This window comes from Schistocerca gregaria, chromosome 3, assembly GCF_023897955.1.
Source record: "Schistocerca gregaria isolate iqSchGreg1 chromosome 3, iqSchGreg1.2, whole genome shotgun sequence".
NCBI lineage: Eukaryota > Metazoa > Arthropoda > Insecta > Orthoptera > Acrididae > Schistocerca > Schistocerca gregaria.
In genome coordinates, this window is record NC_064922.1 from 688,036,970 (window position 1) to 688,056,749 (window position 19,780).

At 38.7% G+C, this 19,780-nt stretch overlaps 1 protein-coding gene across 3 annotated transcripts in view; it reads right to left on the reverse strand.

Annotated features, from left to right (window-relative positions):
• Positions 1-19,780, reverse strand: part of LOC126356201 (zinc transporter ZIP11) — a 399,278-nt gene that overhangs the window by 318,485 nt on the left and 61,013 nt on the right. For all 3 annotated transcript variants that reach the window (XM_050007005.1, XM_050007004.1, XM_050007006.1), the window contains one exon: positions 7,210-7,398. In XM_050007005.1, the coding sequence (XP_049862962.1) occupies positions 7,210-7,398 (189 nt within the window). The remainder of the gene's footprint in view (positions 1-7,209; positions 7,399-19,780) is intronic.

A 19,780-nucleotide genomic window follows, 5' to 3' on the forward strand; every position in this document is an offset into this window, starting at 1 on the left:
ACATCTTCAAACACCCTAAGGTGGCTGCTCAGATTGTCTCCCAAATTGTTTATATAGATAAGGAACATCAAAGGGCCTATAACACTACCTTGGGGAAAGCCAGAAATCACTTCTGTTTTACTCAATGACTTTCCATCAATTACTATGAACTGTGGCCTCTATGACAGGAAATCACGAATCCAGTCACATTACTGAGATGATATTCCATCAGCACACAATTTCACTACAAGCTGCTTGTGTGGTGCACCGTCAAAAGCCTTCTCAAAATCTAGAAACCATTTGAAACCCCTTGCCAAAAGCACTCACCACTTCGTGTGGGTAAAGAGCTAGTTGTGTTTCACAAGAAGAATGCTTTCTAAATCCATGTTCACTGTGTGGCAATAGACTGTTCTTGTCGAGGTAATTCGTAATATTTGAACACTATATGTGTTCCAAACTCCTGCTGCATATGAACATTAATGATATGGGCCAGTAATTTAGTGGATTACTCCTACTACCTTTCTTGAATATTGGTGTGACCTGTGCAACTTTTCGGTCTTTGGGTATGAATCTTTCGTCGAGGGAACTGTTGTATATGATTGTTACGTATGGAGCTATTGTATCAGCATACTCTGAAAGGAACCTAACTGGTATACAGTCTGGACTGAAAGACTTGCTTTTGTTAAATAATTTAAGTTGCTTCACTAATCCAAGGATATCTACTTCCACATTATTCATGTTGGCAGCTGTTCTTGATTCAAATTCTGGAATGTTTACTTCGTCTTCTTTTGTGAAGGAATTTCGGAAGGCTGTGTTTCGTAACACTGCTTCAGCAGCACTGTCATCAACAGTATTTCCATTACTATCACATAGAGAAGGCATTGCTTATATCTTGTGGCTAGCATACCTCACATATGACCAGAATCTCTTTGGATTTTCTGCCAGGTTTCGAGACAAAGTTTCATTGTGGAAACTATTATAAGCACTTTACTTTGAAGTCCACGCTAAATTTCGAGCTTCTGTAAAAGATCACCAATCTTGGAGATTTTGCATCCATTTAAATTTGCCATTCCGCCCCCCCCCCCCCCCCCCCCCCCCCCCTCCCTTGACAGTGTTCTGACCAATTTTGTGTACCAAGGAGGATCAGCTCTGTCATTTGTTAATTTATCTGGTATAAATCTCTCAATTGCTGCCGATAGTATTTCTTTGCATTAAAGCCACATCTGGTCTACACTTGGATTGCTAATTTGGAAGAATGGGAGATTGTCTCTCAGGAAGGCATCAAGTGAATTTTTATCTGCTTTTCTGAGGAGGTACATTTTTCATTTATTTTGGAGGAGTTGAGGGTTACAATATTCAATCTTGCTATGACAACCCTGTGTTCACTAATCCTTGTATCCATTTTGATGCCTGTTATTAGTACAGTATTACGAGGGTCGGTCAAAAAGTAATGCCTCCCATTTTTTTCTACTTAAAAAAATTAAGTTAAGTGAAAAATTTGAATTTGGCGCCATTCCTCAAACCTTCTTCTGCAATCCACTGCAGTAGTAACTTTCTGTGTCAACAGGTGGCAGCACAGCAGAAGTTTGTAAGATGGCCGACATCGATGTTCGTTTGAGACAGCGTTGTGTGATTGAATTCTTGAATGCAGAAGGTGAAACGCCCATACGCATTCATGAAAGACTGAAGAAGGTGTATGGTGTTGTGACAGTGGATGTCAGCACTGTTAGACGATGGGTTCGTCGTTGTAAGGAAGCTGAAGGGCAAACACCGTTGACTGACGAAAAGCAGAGCGGCAGGCCGGTGAGTGCAGTGACTCCACACAACATTCAGCAAGTTGATGACATCATTCGTGGTGACCGTCGGGTGACTGCAGATGAAGTGTGTCGCATTATTTCTCTTAGTAAAGGCAGTGTGATCACGATTATTAAACAATTGGGGTACTCAAAAGTTTGTGCACGGTGGGTTCCAAGAATGTTAACCTATCAGAATAAAGAGGCAAGGAAAACAATAGCCTCCCAACACTTGCAGCGCTTCCGTTTGGAGGGAGATGAGTTTCTGAAAAAAATTGTGACCGGGGACGAAACATGGGTGCATTTTTTTGAACCTGAATCAAAGAGGCAGTCAATGGAGTGGCGTCACACAAGCTCGCCGAGGAAGAGAAAATTCAAAACTGTGCGATCGGCAGGGAAAGTTATGGCAACAGTTTTCTGGGATACAGAGGGTGTGATTCTGGTTGATTTTTTGGAGCAGGGATGCACAATAAATTCTGTTCAATACGTCACAACCCTCAAAAAACTTAAAGCACGTCTTCAGCGAGTTCGCCCAACAAAATCAATGGCAGATGTTCTTCTTTTGCATGACAATGCAAGACCACACACCAGTCGTCACACTTCTGACGAGATTGTCAAAATTGGATGGGAAGTTTTGCCTCATCCCCCATACAGCCCTGACCTGGCACCATCAGACTTCCATCTGTTCGGGCCACTAAAAGAAGCTCATCGTGGGATTCATTTTGAAGATGAGGAGGCCGTCAAAACATCCGTGCGTCAATGGCTTAGGAAGCAGAGCTGTGATTTTTACCGTGCTGGGATACATGCCCTTGTTCAAAGATGGACCAAAACTGTAGAGATGGGCGGAGATTACATTGAAAAATGACAAAATGATCCTCAATGTTGTGGTTTTCAACCTATGTAATTACATTTAAATTTCCTGACAATTAAACGTAGAAAAAAAATAGGAGGCATTACTTTTTGACTGACCCTCGTATTTGTTGCTAACTGATCAAGTGCATTTTCACAACCATTTACTATTCGCGTGAGCTCATGAACTAACTGCCCAAAACAAATTTCAGAGAAAATATTTAGAACAATTTCGGATGATTTTTATGTGTATCTCTCGATTTAAACGTGTATTTTTGCCAGCATATCAAGAGTAAATTAAAGTCACCACCAAGTATAACTGCACAAGTCAGGTACCTGTTTGAAATTAAACTCAAGTTTTCTTTGAACCTTCAACAATTGTATCATCTGAATTGGAAGTTCAGTAAAAGGATCCAATTATTATTTTATTCCAGTTGCCGAGAGTGACCTCTGCCCATACCAGCTCAACAGAGCTATCTACTTCAATTTCGTGACAAGATAAACTACTTCTAGCAGCAACAAACATGCCACCGTCAACTGTATTCAGCCTATCCTTTCAGAACATCATTAGGTTCTACGCAAAAATATCAGCTGAACTTGTCTCTAGCTTCAGCCAGCTTCCAAAAAGTATACCAAAATAATTTTTTTTTTAATGGTGCCTATTTGGAGTGGATGTTTCCAAATATACTCTGCCATAAGATTCACCTTCAAGTTTATTTTCATAATGCATAAGATACTGTAGTATGCAGAAACAAATTATGCAGATCAATATGTATGTATGTAGAAGACAGTACTATGTAAGGAGCAGACATTGTAGGCTTGCTTCTGAGTTGCCTCTTCCTTCAATATTTTTAGGTAACTGCTGTTTACTTCCATGTTGTCATTTGCCATAGTCAGTTCTTATTCATTCTTTGGCAGTTCTTATTCATTCCCTGGCTGAAAACACTAACCATAACTATCAAACAATGGAAAATCCAGGATTAAATGCAACAATAATATGAAAAGGAAAGTTGCTTCTCACCACTAGCAGAGATGCTGAGTCGCAGATAAGCACAACAAAGAGATTGTCACAAATAAAGCTTCAGGTCAGTAAGGCCTTTGTCAACAGTAGATATCACACACACACACACACACACACACACACACAAATGCAACTCACACACATGACTGCAATCTCAGGCAACTGAAACCACACTGCAAGCAGCATCAACAGTGCATGATGGGAGTGGCGACTGGGTGGGGATAAGGAAGAGGCTGGGTTGGGGAGGAGGAGGGATAGTGTGGTAGGGGCGACGGACAGTGAAGTGCTGCAGGTTAGATGGAGTTGTGGGGGAGCAGGTGGGGGAAGTAGTGGAAAAGGAGAGAAATAAAAAGAATGCAGCTTTGTAATGCTGGAATGGGAACAGGGAAGGGGCTGGATGGGTGAGGACAGTGACTAACGAAGGTTGAGGTTAGGATGGTAACGGGAACACAGGATGTATTGCAGAAAAAGTTCCCACCTGGGCAGTTAAGAAAATCTGGTGTTGGTGGGAAGGACCTATAGTGCACAGCCTATGAAGCAGTCATGAAGGAAGTCATTCTTGGCAGCGTGCTCAACAACATGATCATCCATTTTTTTCTTGGCGACAGTTTGTCAGTGGCCATTCATGCAGCAAGATAGCTTGTTGGTTGTCATGCCCACCTAGAATGCAGCACAGTGGTAGCAGCTAAGTTTGTAGATCACGTTACTGGTTTCACAGGTAGCCCTACCTTTGATGGGATAGGTGATGTTTGTGACCATACTGGAGTAGGTGGTGAAGTAAATATTGAAATTTTAGGCGATAAGGGAATGAAAGAATTTAAAAAGTGAGAAAAGAGTAAGAAAAATACAGAAAACAATGTAAGCAAAGAATAAGAGGGATACACAATTGAAACAAGCACACAGAAATTGGACAGCCACAGGAAGTCAGTTATATGTTCCACAGAGTATAACTGTATCCTCTCTAAATGATGAGGAACAAGTCAATCTGTTTATAAATGTAACACAATAACTTAGTAAAAGCTATGGTCTCAAATGGACCATTTGGATGAGCGTTATTCACACTAACCTTAATATACATTTTTAATCAGATTTAGCTCCAAGTGTGAACACACGTACACTTATTATATCATCATGAATTATTCTATGGAGTAGAAAATGAATTCAAGTGTTCACATCATTGAGGTAACACAAAGATTTATATGACTGAATACTTCACTGTTTTCTGTGCCACACTACAGATGAATGGTGTGGAACAGTGTGGTCATTCATCCATTTAAGTAATTCATTTTTGAAAACACAAGGGATTATATGTATTATGATGTTGCAATAAATCTGTATAACTTTTTGATGGACTACAAGAGATGCTGCAGTAGACAACACACATTATCCTTATTAGATTCTTCTATAATATCAACACTTTCTTCTTCAGTGAAAGATTGTCTCAGAATTTTATGTCATAACACCTGTGCAACTGAAAACAGTAATAGGAAATCAACTTTTTCACATTTTCATTTACAAAATCTGCTGTTACTTGCATGTACAAACTGCTAAGTTTAGATGTTTAAAATCATAATGTGTGACCTCCACTTCAGGTAACCAATAAAAACATCCAAGCATGTAGAGACTTATGTTAACTGCACTGATTTTTATCACCCATTACTTTGACAGAGGTGGGAATTGGTAAGGCCTCATGCAGTACACACAAGAAAATTATATTTACCATTTTTAGTGTTTAAATGTGTCCTTAATGCTTCATTACAAATACATCATCCACAAGTAGAATTACTTCAGCTTCTTTGATGTACGTCAACAGAACATAGCAAAACAAGAACAATAGTACACCCAACGTTAATCACAGTAGTACACCTGAAGATGCTGATTCTTTACATTTAAAAAATCACCCGAAGTTACCTAATATGATGCTCTGCATTCTTTTAGTCATATGGGATTTAAATCAATAAAAAAAACAATAATTTGTAATAACTTATATTCTTGAAGACAATACTGCCTTCTTCTTCTTTTTCCTGGCCTTATTCCATGTCTACATGTGGTCAGCATGTTAATTCAGGTTTGGCAAGATTAGTGGTAGAGAGTGGCTGAATGCCCTTCCTGTCGCCATCCCTCCCCCTGAAACACAATAGTGCACACCATCTGTCTACATCTAGTGTTATCCCATGTGAAAGTGAAGAACATTTTTGAAGTGTTTGCAAGCAATGTAAGGTCCAGTTGGGAATATCAACAATATGAAAAGGATAGATTGTTACTCACCATAAAAATGACACACCAAGTTTCAGACAGGCACTATTACAAGACTATTTCATTGTACCCACCTGCAACTCAGTGTGTCAACTTTATGGTGAGTAGCAATCTGTCCTTTTTTGAAGTGTTGGTGAAATGTGTAACTGAGATGGGATGTGGATACCAACCCAGTATTCACCTAGGTAGATGTGGGGAAACCACCTAAAAACTACATCCAGGCTGATTGGCTCAGTGGCCCTAGCCGTTAACTCGCTGGGCAAATTCAATCTGGAGCCATCGTCTCCTTGAATCCCGGAAGCACTGTGCTAACGTGCACACGTGTCCTGATGGATCTCCACGATAATATTGCACATTATGCAATTAAATTTGTTTGACATGTGACAGAATATACCAGCTGGCAATAATAATCACGGACAGGTCACACTTACAAGATGGAAACCATTTTACAAGATGGAAAAATGGTTAAATTTGTAGTAGCATTGTGTATACACAGTGTTTCAGGAGATTAATACATGTTTTAGGAGGTGGTAGTATAGATTAATTCAAATGAAATATTCCATATAATATATGTCCCATTTTTATTGGCAGCAGAGGCACAGCTGTTAGAATGTAACAAATACTCACAAAAGGTGCTCAGTAAATGCAAATGATTCAGTTCAAAGCTGATTTTCATAAACGCTTTTAGACATCAATGTACTTTTGAATTCTCCTGACAACACATGTAACTCTTCTGACGTCATCTTGGCATTATTTTATGAGTGCAGTACTGTTCACAATCACAATGATTAAACTGTGCTTTGTGTGTGTGTCTTTTTTCTTTCTGGACTACACCTTTCAACCATTTCTACAGGCAAAAATCTAAAGGGGTGAGATCCGAGGACTTCAGTGGACAAGAAATGTGGCAATTTCTACTGATCCATTCCATCATGCTAGAAGAATATACCCATCCCTGCCACCATAGAAACCTCTTCTAATAATGCTGGGAGCTCATTTTCAAGAAAGTCTAGATAACAGAGCCTTTTGAGACGATGCTGTAACACAAAAGGCCTGATCAACTGATTGTCTATCAAACCATACCACATATTTACACAGAAATGAAAATTTCTCTCTTTAATCAGCTGTACATCTGTCATCAAAAAATAATGGATACACTGTATGAAATGTTTCACTCAAATTCCACTATACTATCACCTCCTGAAATATTTACTATTCCTCCTAAAACACCCTGTATACTTTGTGTGTGTGTGTGTGTGTGTGTGTGTGTGTGTGTGTGTAGTCGTCATCAGATACAATCACTATCATACAGACCTGGAATATTATGAACTGTAATGGCAACAATCAACAAGAGTATTCTCTTCCACTGCTTATTTTTTGTTTCTTCCACAATATCAAGTGTTGAACCAGCAGTGAAGGAACTATACGGGTCTTGAGCAGGAACTGTGGCTGCTATCCTTCTCCGTGAAACAGCAGCTGGACTTGTAGTTGCATCTCCAAAACCTATGTTACAAAAGAATCAATACATCAGGCTTCATATCAATATATCTTCAAAATTTCTCACAGTTATATAATTACTTAAAACAAAAATGTTCCGTATAAGAACATGTATTTACTTCAAATCAGATATAAAGGTCAATGTGTTTACTTTTTTTATTTTTAATTTAGCTGGACATATTTTAATAATGTTGATTGTGTCTCTCTTTTTTACATGCAACACAGCTGTCTGCTTTCAAAAATTAGAAATAGTGAAACTTAAAATTTTAAGTTCTTTATGCTACATGAAATTGTTCCACAAAAAAGGGAGAGGAATCACAAAAAGTACATGACTGCCTGGTAGTGCACAAATTCAGAATTTATGCAGCAAACTGGCGTAAATCAAACTGCTTTCATACTGCTTCATCATAAACATGAAATTAATCACAGATATCAAGATGAAATCTTTTGACAGTGAAGCGCTGTATCAGTGATCCACATGGTTCACAGCTTTATTTCGTTTTACCTAATCCATCCCTAGAAACATTATAAGTTATATTGCTTGGTATTAAAGATTGCTGAAAGAGATCCAACATGGGCAAAGTAATTGTCCATTTCTTGAAATCCCATATAACATAAAGTGGAGTCAAATTAGATTTTATGTAAATGATGCAGTCTGAAAGACTGAAACAAGGGCAAATATTGTTATCCTGTAAGAAATATGAGATGTTAACCATAATATATACACAAAAAACTTTCCATGTTTAGAGTAATGTATTTGCCTGACACAATTCATTAAACCTCAAATACTCCAGTTTATAAAAGTGCTATGAAAAATGGAACATTCATGTACATGAGTTTTAAGTGTCACACTGAGCTAGAGAGAAGGTACAACGTGTATCACAGTTAAAGGATAAACTGATGTAAAATCTTTAGTCAAGAGAAGTAAAGAAAACAGAATCATAAATATGATGACAGTAATTGCTGCTAAAAGGACTCCTAGCATATTTCCACTTACTGTCCCATAGCACAGTCTTTTGAGAGCAATTTACCAACAGTCAAAACAATATTTATTCGACAGAAGTGTGCAGTAAGAATATTACACAATGTTCTTAACTGAACATCTTGCAGAAACATCTTCAGAGAGATAATATGCTCGTGGATGTGGAACATGTCCATAACAGATTGCCAACAGACATGCAAAAAGTTGATTTTTCCATCTATTCAAAATCAAAGTAAAAGGGTATGGAACTAATCACAGATATTATAATTTATCAGAATATTTGGACTCAACATCTAAATGCTATTAAACAGGTTTTGAATTTGTCAGTATGCTGACAATTGATAGTGTTCTTTATAAAGTTATGTACAACCTTATTTTGAAGTATTAAATAAAACAGCAGCTAAGTAGTGTAAAAGGAAGAACAGTGGATTTTCTTCTAATATACATACATAAAATAATCTAGGAGTAAATTCCTATAATAATTTGTGTTAGCGAATTAGAATGAATCATAATTGGTTCTTAGTATTGTTCACAAAAGTTTCCTGCAGTAGCTGCTTCAGCTTGTTAATGTACAACAAGACGACATGTCTAAACACTTTCCTTAAGAAGGAACTTATAGGACATGATGCGTGGATGAGCAAATGAATGTATCCCATTCATTACCACTTATACTCATCCCGCCACCATGGTCTCATTATCAAGTTTCTACTTATTTCCTATTTCTGAGTTTCAGAAACGAAATAACTTAGCACAAATAGCTCTACAAGGCTCCATTGTATCCTCTATACTATTACTTAACTCCACCCTGGCAGCTGTTGCCATGTTCTAATTAAAGTGAAACACTTTTGTATCAGATCAGTCATTATTAGTGCAAATGGTAAAATTTCGAGTTTATCATTGTTCTGGTGTCAGCAACAATAATTCCACATACACATTTTTTCTAGCTATTTTATTTATCTTCACAACCTACGTAACATGCTCATTCGAAACAGTTGTTCAATATGGTATTCTCCACATTCTATGCAACCATGGCACTGTCTCATAAAGTTGTGTTGTAGCTGTTTAACCAAATCAGTGCTGTTTGATTAACCCTGTGGTGCACATGTCCACTGCAGTGAACAGCTGTCAATGTCACTTCTTTGATGTTTTCAATCAAACCTGAGGCTGCAAATGCACACGGCACATTCCAGTGGACACTCTCTACTGGTGCTGGGCCCTGTGTGCACAGACCTAATTTGGTCAAGACTGATTCAAAACACCAAAGAAGTGACCAGTAACCACTGTCCACTGCAGTGGACATGTGCACCACAATTCTTGCCATGGGAGCTTCTTCAGTTTTGACAGATGTCTCATACACAATGCTTTTCACATGAGCTCACTAGAAAAAATCAAATTTGGTCAGATCAGCTGAACAATCTGGACAATTAATAATTCTTCTTCTCTACCATCCACATAAGAAAGCATAATTTTTTCCTAATCAGGAGTCTACACAGTTTCTGCTTCTCATTGTCAGGTTGTGATATCAATGTCTCTCAAGTGTCGGAAAACTTTTGGAAACTGTGCAAAAATTAGTTGCCCTCTTTGTAGGTGCTTAGCCCAATACGATCTATCGGTGTTCCCACAGTTTCTACCTGCTTGTCCACAAACAAAAATCATTATGGTAATTCCTTAACCTGGTACAATGTCATTTCACTAGGGATGATCATATTACCACAGACTTTTACATCAAGTAATGACAACACTACCATACCTCACAGATAATCCACAGTGGAGTCTCCTGTCAACACACCTCATGATGTGTGCCTACATGTTAAATGGGCTATCTTGCACTTTTATTTTAGCAACTGTGTACAAAGTAAACCAGTTTATTACTCATAATAAGGTTAACAGTTTCTCATATTTCAATGTCAGAGTTATTCTACAACACGTTTGGTTACATAACTTTTGACTCAGTTATTTCCACACCAGGGATCCTCATCTCAAATTGCTCTTATCCATTGTTACTTAAAGTTTGCGTCATTGTCACAGAAAAATCGCTGCTGAACCAATTGTGAATATGCATGACTGTGCATGTATAATAAAATCTCATATATAATAAAATCGCTAGCCTACTGTCATCAACCTGATGTGAATATTCAAAGAAACTAGTCATTTTATGCCTTTTCTCTATTCTTTGTCCACTAGCAAATTTTGTCTATCCTTTTATTAACAGTATTACCAGTAGTCACCCAGAGTAAGACACTGAACTGCCTGCCTCCATAGGTTACAGGTTAACATTAGCATTTTCACATTCAAAAATCAAAGGTTCAATTCCTGGATACCACATAATATTTTTAAGCCATGAGAAGATGTAAATTGGGACTCACCACCCTCATGAGATTAAATAAGAAAAGTATGAGGTGAAACTGACATGCAAGTAGCTGAAGAAGTGTCAAATAGAAAGACTGAGAGTTATACATTTATTTATTTTGATAGAATAGAGCACTTTTAACACATATTGACAGTCACCAAGAATGGCTCATAGAATGTATCAGAAAATAGGTGCACTGTTTTAGCAAAGGAAAATTTATTCTTCTTGTTGCACAGAAAACTTCAAAGAGTAATGTTGGCACTGGATTCATTGTAAGCACAATTGTATTACGAGGACACTTTAAAATGGGAGTTTTAAGTAGGAGGGAGGGGGAGGGGGGAGGGAGGCAGGGAAGGAGCATTTTCAAATAGTTTACGATACCAGCATCGGCTGGACCTGAACTACCTCATTTATGACATAACCAGCCTCAGCAAGTAACTGTAAGATAGTTACCAAATGCTTTGTGTACTCCACTTTGCTGTGCATTGTGCAATGCTCATTGTTTTCTTTTATTATTTTGAAATGAATGAAGAGGCCAATCCTGGTCACTCACAGGGGTCAAGTATGACTCTCATAACACCAGAAGGAATTACCGATCTCTATGACCATGTATCAGTTCTGCTTTTGCAGAAGCATATAATGTGGGTTTAGCTATCAGATTGTGAGAGGGAGACAGTGACTGTTGCCATGCAATGCTTCTCTCCCTTTGAGTTCTTGGTTGTTTACACTCAAGGGCCTTTTCCATGTTATAGTGTCCACACTATCGTGTAAACTATGTATTTTTCATCTTTTTATCAACAAAGTATCTACATCTGTAAACACATGGATTGGAATAAAGCAGAAATAAAATGTAAGATAATTCAAAAGGAAAGCAACATACAGCTTTATTTCATGAAAACCTTACACTGCATTAGCCCCAGAATATTATGTGAACTAGAACTGGTTCTTTATTATGTTATTCTAAATGTACAGTTTCATTTACATTAACTCATATAGATAGTGAAAGCAGAGGTACCTCATCTGTCAGTATACCAGCAGAATAAGTATTTATCTGAAGCACTACAAATTCTGTATCAGTAATCACTTTCTCACAAGATACTTTGTGAGATTTTCATGAATTTGTCATTTTGTCTCTGTACACCCTTCAGCAAAAGAAATTATACTCCCTACTACATAAAATGGCTCACAGTTATCTGACAACAAATTAAAAGTCTTGGACCATTCTATTTACTTGTATTTATCGCATGAACATCGGAATAAGGTATGAAGTATATTCCACTAATTCTGTTAGAGGCCACTTGTTTGTCAGTGTTTTTGTGGTTCTTATTGCCCTGAAACTATCAAAGAAGTAGTTGATATGTGAAGTGTTTTATTTTAATATGAACTGCTTTGTCTCATGATGCCATTAACAATGTTGATATTTGTAGCTGGCATCCTTTCTTGAGAAGCTAATTGAATCTCTCTTTTGGAATTAATTTCTTTATTGTTTCATTTTACACTAAACATATTTCACCAGATTTCTGATCTCAAAATAAATCACATGAATAATTTTTTTTATCTATTTAGTCGATGTAACACTATGATATTTGGTACTCACTGAAGCCATTCATATTACCAACCATCAACATGAAATACAGAGCTAACAACTGACTGATCTATAGGAGTGCTCTACTGAATACTGCTTATATGTTTATCTGAGACATACCACATCAAACAGATGCAAAGCTAACTAATATTAAACACAGAGGTTCTCTTTCTAAACTAAGGAACATCATTAATAATAATTACATGAACTATATGGTTCATAGCATCTCAACAAAAGAGGACGTCATCTGTCAGACCCCTTCCACATCAATAATAAAACTTCTTGTAGTCATTCCTAATGTTCTTAACTATTTCATCTTTTGCCTGTTACATGCTCTTCTGGTCAGCCAGAACTCGATTATAGCAACTGAAAGAGGCAATAGATTTTATTTTCTTAACCCATCACTCAAATCATCTTTGGGCACTGAAGCAGACAAGAGTACCGTGGAGTGGAAAGCTGCAGCTTAGTGTGCTCTTGGATGTTGTGACTAATGAAGTTATTACTGTATCTGTTGTCACAGCTATTGTCAATGGTAAGATCTAGGAAGTTAACAGATTTATAATCAATTTCCACTGTGAACTATTGTATGTTGACTGTTTAGCATAGAAACTGGCATGGCTCAGCATGAACACTGCCGAAAGCTGTAGAATTCCAACTCCACATTTACTGCATATGTACTGACTGAGAACAACAACTACCACCCACAGTATCTTGTTCTTCACTTAGCAGACAAGATCTTAAAATTTAAACTGTTGGAAGGCCTAGTAATCAACAAACATCTGGCTCACAGTCCTGATTTAATACTTAATGATCAAGCACAGCTCAATAATTGTCCTCCTTCTGAACTTCACTTACCCCTGACACTTCTCTAATTCTTCCCACACTGACTGTTCCACTCTATTCCTCCATTTTTTTTTTCCTATTCTTAACTTGTTTTATCGTGATAATCAGTACATTCTATGCATTCCATTGTTCTATAATACGTACATCCTCCATACAGTAAGAGAAACATTTTTCATACCGCTAACATACAAAAATATACACACTGGTGGTACCATCTGCAACGGTGCAAACAGCATAGGGACTCGACCAGTCAGCAGTATGGTAACATCCTCTTCTCAGATGAGAGCAGATTCAGTCTGAATAGTGATTCCCCCATGAACCATGGACCTTGCCGTTGGTGGGGAGGCTTGCGTGCCTCAGTGATACAGATAGCCGTACCGTAGGTGCAACCACAATGGAGGGGTATCTGTTTAGAGACCAGACAAACGTGTGGTTCCTGAAGAGGGGCAGCAGCCTTTTCAGTAGTTTCAGGGCAACAGTCTGGATGATTGACTGATCTGGCCTTGTAACACTAACCAAAACAGCCTTGCTGTGCTGGTACTGCAAACAGCTGAAAGTAAGGGGAAACTACAGCTGTAATTTTTCCCAAGATATAGGAACCAGGTTTTAAATTGTAAGACATTTCCAAGGACAGATGTGGACTCTGATCACAATCTACTGGTTATAAACTATAGATTAAAACTGAAGAAATTGCAAAAACGTGGGAATTTGAGGAGATGGGACCTGGATAAACTGACTAAACCAGAGGTTGTACAGAGTTTCCCGGAGAGCATAAGGGAACAATTGACAGGAATGGGGGAAAGAAATACAGTAGAAGAAGAATGGGTAGCTCTGAGGGATGAAGTAGTGAAGGCAGCATAGGATCAAGCAGGTAAAAAGACGAGGGCTAGTAGAAATCCTTGGGTAGCAGAAGAAATACTGAACTTAATTGATGAAAGGAGAAAATATAAAAATGCAGTAAATGAAGCAGGCAGTAAGGAATACAAACGTCTCAAAAATAAAATTGACAGGAAGTGCAAAATGGCTAAGCAAGGATGGCTAGAGGACAAATGTAAGGATGTAGAGGCTTATCTCACTAGGGGTAAGATAGATACTGCCTACATGAAAATTAAAAAGACCTTTGGAGAGAAGAAAACCACCTGTATGAATATCAAGAGCTCAGATGGAAACCCAGTTCTAAGCAAAGAAGGGAAAGCAGGAAGGTGGAAGGAGTATATAGAGGGTCTATACAAGGGTGATGTACTTGAGGACAAATTATTGAAATGGAAGAGGACGTAGATGAAGATGAAATGGGAGATACGATACTGCGTGAAGAGTTTGACAGAGCACGGAAAGACCTGAGTCGAAACAATTAGAATTACTGACGGCCTTGGGAGAGACAGTCATGACAAAACTCTACCATCTGGTGAGCAACATGTATGAGACAGGCGAAATACCCTCACACTTCAAGAAGAATATAATAAATCTAATCCCAAAGAAAGCAGGTGTTGACAGATGTGAAAATTACCGAACTATCAGTTTGATAAGTCACAGCTGCAAAATACTAACGCGAATTCTTTACAGACGAATGGAAAAACTGGTAGAAACCGACCTCGGGGAAGATCAGTTTGGATTCCGTAGAAATGTTGGAACACGTGAGGCAATACTGACCCTACAGCTTATCTTAGAAGAAAGATTAAGAAAAGGCAAACCTACATTTCTAGCATTTGTAGACTTAGAGAAAGCTTTTGACAATGTTGACTGGAATACTCTCTTTCAAATTCTAAAGGTGGCAGGGGCAAAATAGAGGGAGCAAAAGGCTATTTACAATTTGTACAGAAACCAGATGGCAGTTATAAAGAGTTGAGGGGTAGGAAACGGAAGCAGTGACTGGGAAGGGAGTGAGACAGGGTTGTAGCCTCTCCGCGATGTTATTCAATCTGTATATTGAACAAGCAGTAAAGGAAACAAAAGAAAACTTCGGAGTAGGTATTAAAATCCATGGAGAAGAAATAGAAACATTGAGGTTCGCCAATGACATTGTAATTCTGTCAGAGACAGCAAAGGACTTGAAAGAGCAGTTGAACGGAATGGACAGTGTCTTTAGAGGAGGATACAAGATGAACATCATCAAAAGCAAAACAAAGATAATGGAATGTAGTCAAATTAGGTCGGGTGATGCTGAGGGAATTAGATTAGGAAATGAGACACTTAAAGTAGTACAGGAGTTTTGCTATTTGGGGAGAAAAATAACTCATGATGGCCGAAGTAGAGAGGATATCAAATGTAGACTGACAATGGCAAGGAAAGCGTTTCTGAAGAAGAGAATTTTTTTTTAACATCAAGAGTACGTGTAAGTGTTAGGAAGCCCTTTCTGAAAGTAAGTTTGGACGAGAAGAGAATAGAAGCTTTCGAAATGTGGAGCTACAGAAGAATGCTAAAGATTGGATGGGTAGATCACATAACTAATGAGGAGGTATTGAATAGAATTGGGGAGAAGAGAAATTTGTCGCACAACTTGACTAGAACAAGGGATCGGTTGGTAGAACATATTCTGAGACATCAAGGGATCACCAATTTAGCATTGGAGGGCAGTGTGGAGGGTAAAAATCGTAGAGGAGAGACCAAGAGATGAATACACTAAGCAGATTCAGAAGGATGTAGGTTGCAGTAGGTACTGGGAGATGAAGAAGCTAGCACAGGATACAGTAGCATGGAGAGTTGCATCAAACCAGTCTCAGGACTGAAGACCACATCAACAACAACGTATTACAAGTAATATGGACAAATAACATACACTACTCGAAAGAATTAGGGGAACATGACTTTGGGCATCTACCACGTTCCACTGAGCCATAACTGACGACTGGCCATGTTACCAAATTATATTTTAAGTGCGCATCAGGATATCTTCGATCATTAACACAAAAAGAACTGAAATGTCCAACAGGTGTCGAATACAAGGTGGAAACCATCATTTATCCCATCATCCTGGGTGCTTTACACTGGGCTTTGAGAGCTTCAATAATGTGTAAGCCGTCCGTGAGTGTTTATCACTGCTGGACACCAACACAAGAAGCTCCATGTGAGTCTACAGAGGTCATCTTGTGATATCAGTTCCCATTCTTCAATGAGAGCACATGAGAGATCTTGGAGTGTCTGTGGTGGAATAGAACTATCATGAAACCATCTGTCAAGCATGTCCCACATATGCACAATGGAATTAAGATCAGGACTCACTGTCAGCCATTCCGTTACTTCAGGGTCCAGTAACATTCACAAGATATCCTGCCACACATATGCCCTGGCATTAGAAGGAATTCAGAGTCACAACCATATGCAGCAGCACAGGATATGTTCAGAGCACTGCCTGGCAGTAAAGTGAACATGGACAACACAAGACCCATATGGCTGGACAACATTTGGCAGATATCTCTCACCACAGGTCTCTGCAAATGAACATGGCCATGAGTGTGTCGGAGGATATCTCTACTTGTCTGTGAATAACATCTTTCACCAGTAATAAGTTACTGGTTGACATGGGAATGGCAGAAATGAAGGTGAGCTGCAAGATGATGAAGTGTAAAGCAGGGTACTCAAGCAGGACGTTTGAGTCATAAGGTCCTTTCTTGTAACCTTTTCCTAACAGTCTGGTGGACACAGTGGCTCCACAAGCCCTTCTGAGATCATCTTGCCATGCTCTGGTGGTAGCCATCTGATGCAGCAATGCAGAATGGCCACATATCAGTACTCAAGTGACAATGTAATGCGTTGGCAATCTTGTCCAACTCACCTTGTGTGCTGACCTGACTCTCTGTAGTGTCTCTACAACACATGGATACACATGGAGATGCACTGGTACCTGCAGCAACACAAACAAAAGTCCATCCTTTTTAGATCAAACAGATTGCCCTTGCAACTTGCCAAACAAAAGTCCATCCTTTTTAGATCAAACAGATTGCCCTTGCAACTTGCACTGCATTAAGGTGTCACATTGCATGTGCTTGGTTGAACACAACAGCCACAAATGACAACTGCCATCTGTGAACCTCACTAGAAAACACTGAGACACTGGTAATTTACTTGGTACCATGTACCAAGGTCTTTAAATTTTTCCACTTTGGCAAATTTCCATATCACTACCTGTAATGGGATATCATTAAGGGCTTCTCTTGATACATCTATTACATCAGTCTTTTCTGCATTAATCCGTAACCCGATCTTAGTTGCATTTTGCGCTATGTCCTCTACAGTGTCTGCCGTCTCTTCCTCTGATTCTGCTAGAACTGCAATGTCATCTGCATAACCCAATAAAACTGCCCTACCATTTAGCATTACCCCTTTGTTTTCTCTTTTCCTTTCTCGGATTGCTTTCTCTAGGACCAGAATAAATAGCAGTGGTGAAATAACATCACCTTGTCTTACAACGGTTCTGATATAGAATTCCTCAGACAGCTCCCCTTGGTATCTGACTTTAGCTATTTTACTGGAAAAGTACTCTGCACTCTTGGAGTTTTGGATGTGTGGCCATAACCAAATGGTTTAATTGCTTCAGCACATCATCACATCAAAAACTAAAAATCTTCTGACAGCACATACACAAGTGAAAACATTTTTATATTTTGATATGTGCTGAAGCACAGTTCATTCGATAATAGGATAGGCACATGGCCAAAACCACATTTTTACTGTCAAAAGAGACTATGATGTCACTTACAAAATATATGGATGAACTAGTGTTTACATCTGAGTAAGGGTGGAGTCAGGACTGGTGACCACTGGAGCAAAACCTTCACAACTTCAGCTACTAAAGTGAGTATTTTATATCATATGATAATATAAACTTTCCTGTAGAAAGTTCAAATATGGGCAGAATCTACATCCTAGGTCAACTGTGTTGAGGCAGGTCTAAGTAATGTGGCAACCAGTCAAGTTCACTCAGTAGCTATGCTGGGGAGGGTTCTTTACGTAACATGTAGTCATGTGTGAAGTAGGTATGACCAATATGAATGCAATGTAAGATTAAAGTTTTTCTTCAAGGAGTGAAGGGACACACTCCACTTACTGATGGGGCTTTTATCATTCGGCATTTGTTAGGATTAGTGATTGTCGTCCAATCTTCTTCCCAATTATCTAAGATAATGTGACCAAATTGTGCTCATAAGTCAGCTTCCAAGATATGCATTGGCAACAGGTCCAATGTGGTTAATATTAATGTTATGAGATCTTTCGTGCCACACTGGTGATTCATTCAACAACAGGTTCAGGAATAAACCATGGGGAATATCAGTCTGTGGGGCATATGAATAATCTCTTGTGAGGAGAAAGACCTCCTGATGCATGTACTCCAGCAGAACTGTTGGCCGTTTTTAAATGGTTCATAAGGAGATAGATCTTGAGGTTCTGCAGAAGTATTGTGTAACAGGGGTGTTCTGCCCCATAATGCAAAGGGTGCAGACCAGAATGGACATAGCAAAATAGAGAGAGAGAGAGAGAGAGAGAGAGAGAGAGAGAGAGAGAGAGAGAGAGAGAGAGAGGTGATTTCATTGAACTTCAGACATATTCTTGGTATAAGGCATACAGAAAGGGCTCACCCTGAGGGCAGAAATAAAGACTGACTGCCAGTCTAGAAGTGTGGTCAAAAATATTCAAGGAATATGGAACAGAAGAGGTGGGCGGTTTACATTTGTATGGCTGGTGGCCATTCCTGGTCAGAGGCAGACAGTGGGTTGAAATTGAAATTAAAAAAGGGCATCTGCTCTGTCTCAAAGTTGGAAATAAAGAGAGTGGCACACCTGTGCTCTGCTCTCCAAGCCCCTCCATCAACCACACTTGACACACTTCCCACATTCCCTACTAGTCAACATAGTGTCTTGTATACACGAGTTTCCTCCAAGGAGGGCTGGTGGCACAATTTGTCAGCAGCTTTTATTGGAATGAACTGCTTCTATCCTGCAGAAGAGGCCAATTTGATATATAGGCATTGGTGGCATTGTACTGGGAGGATATTTGAAAGACCCAATGAGAAACGATGTTTGAAATAAAGTTTTGCATAAAAATCTTAAATATTCCCAGACTGGCTGACCTCTCTGTAAACCAACCACATAATTAACTATGAGTTGCTGGTGATGTATCTTCAAAGCCAGAATAAGTGCTCCTGCAATGAGACTAGTGACAGGGCTGGTGTGGAAAGCTCCAGTCGCAAGGCCTCTGTAATGCACAAGGTCTAGTACGAATTGCTGACCAATAAGTTACACAGCCAGAGAACCTGTCAATTTGCTGCTGAAAAACTGTTTCTGAGGAAGCATAGGGAGTTTAATTTTCACATATAGTCTATCACGAGCTTTTTCATATACGGCAATCCTGTCAGTTAGTGGCCTAAACAACAGTCTTGAGAAAACTCCATTTCTAGCACTTGATTATTAAGATATAATTCAGACTGCAGGTGAACTGATTGAATTTTACCAAAGTGTAAAAAAAAAAAAAATAAAAAATAAAAAATAAAAAATAAAAAAATAAAATAAAAAATATGCTCATAATTTTGAGATCATACCTGTTTTTCAAATGGTCATTTGTAGATAATATTCTGTTTGTGTATTCACTTAGAATTCTAGCAGACAGGAAAATTCACATACAACATCAACTATAC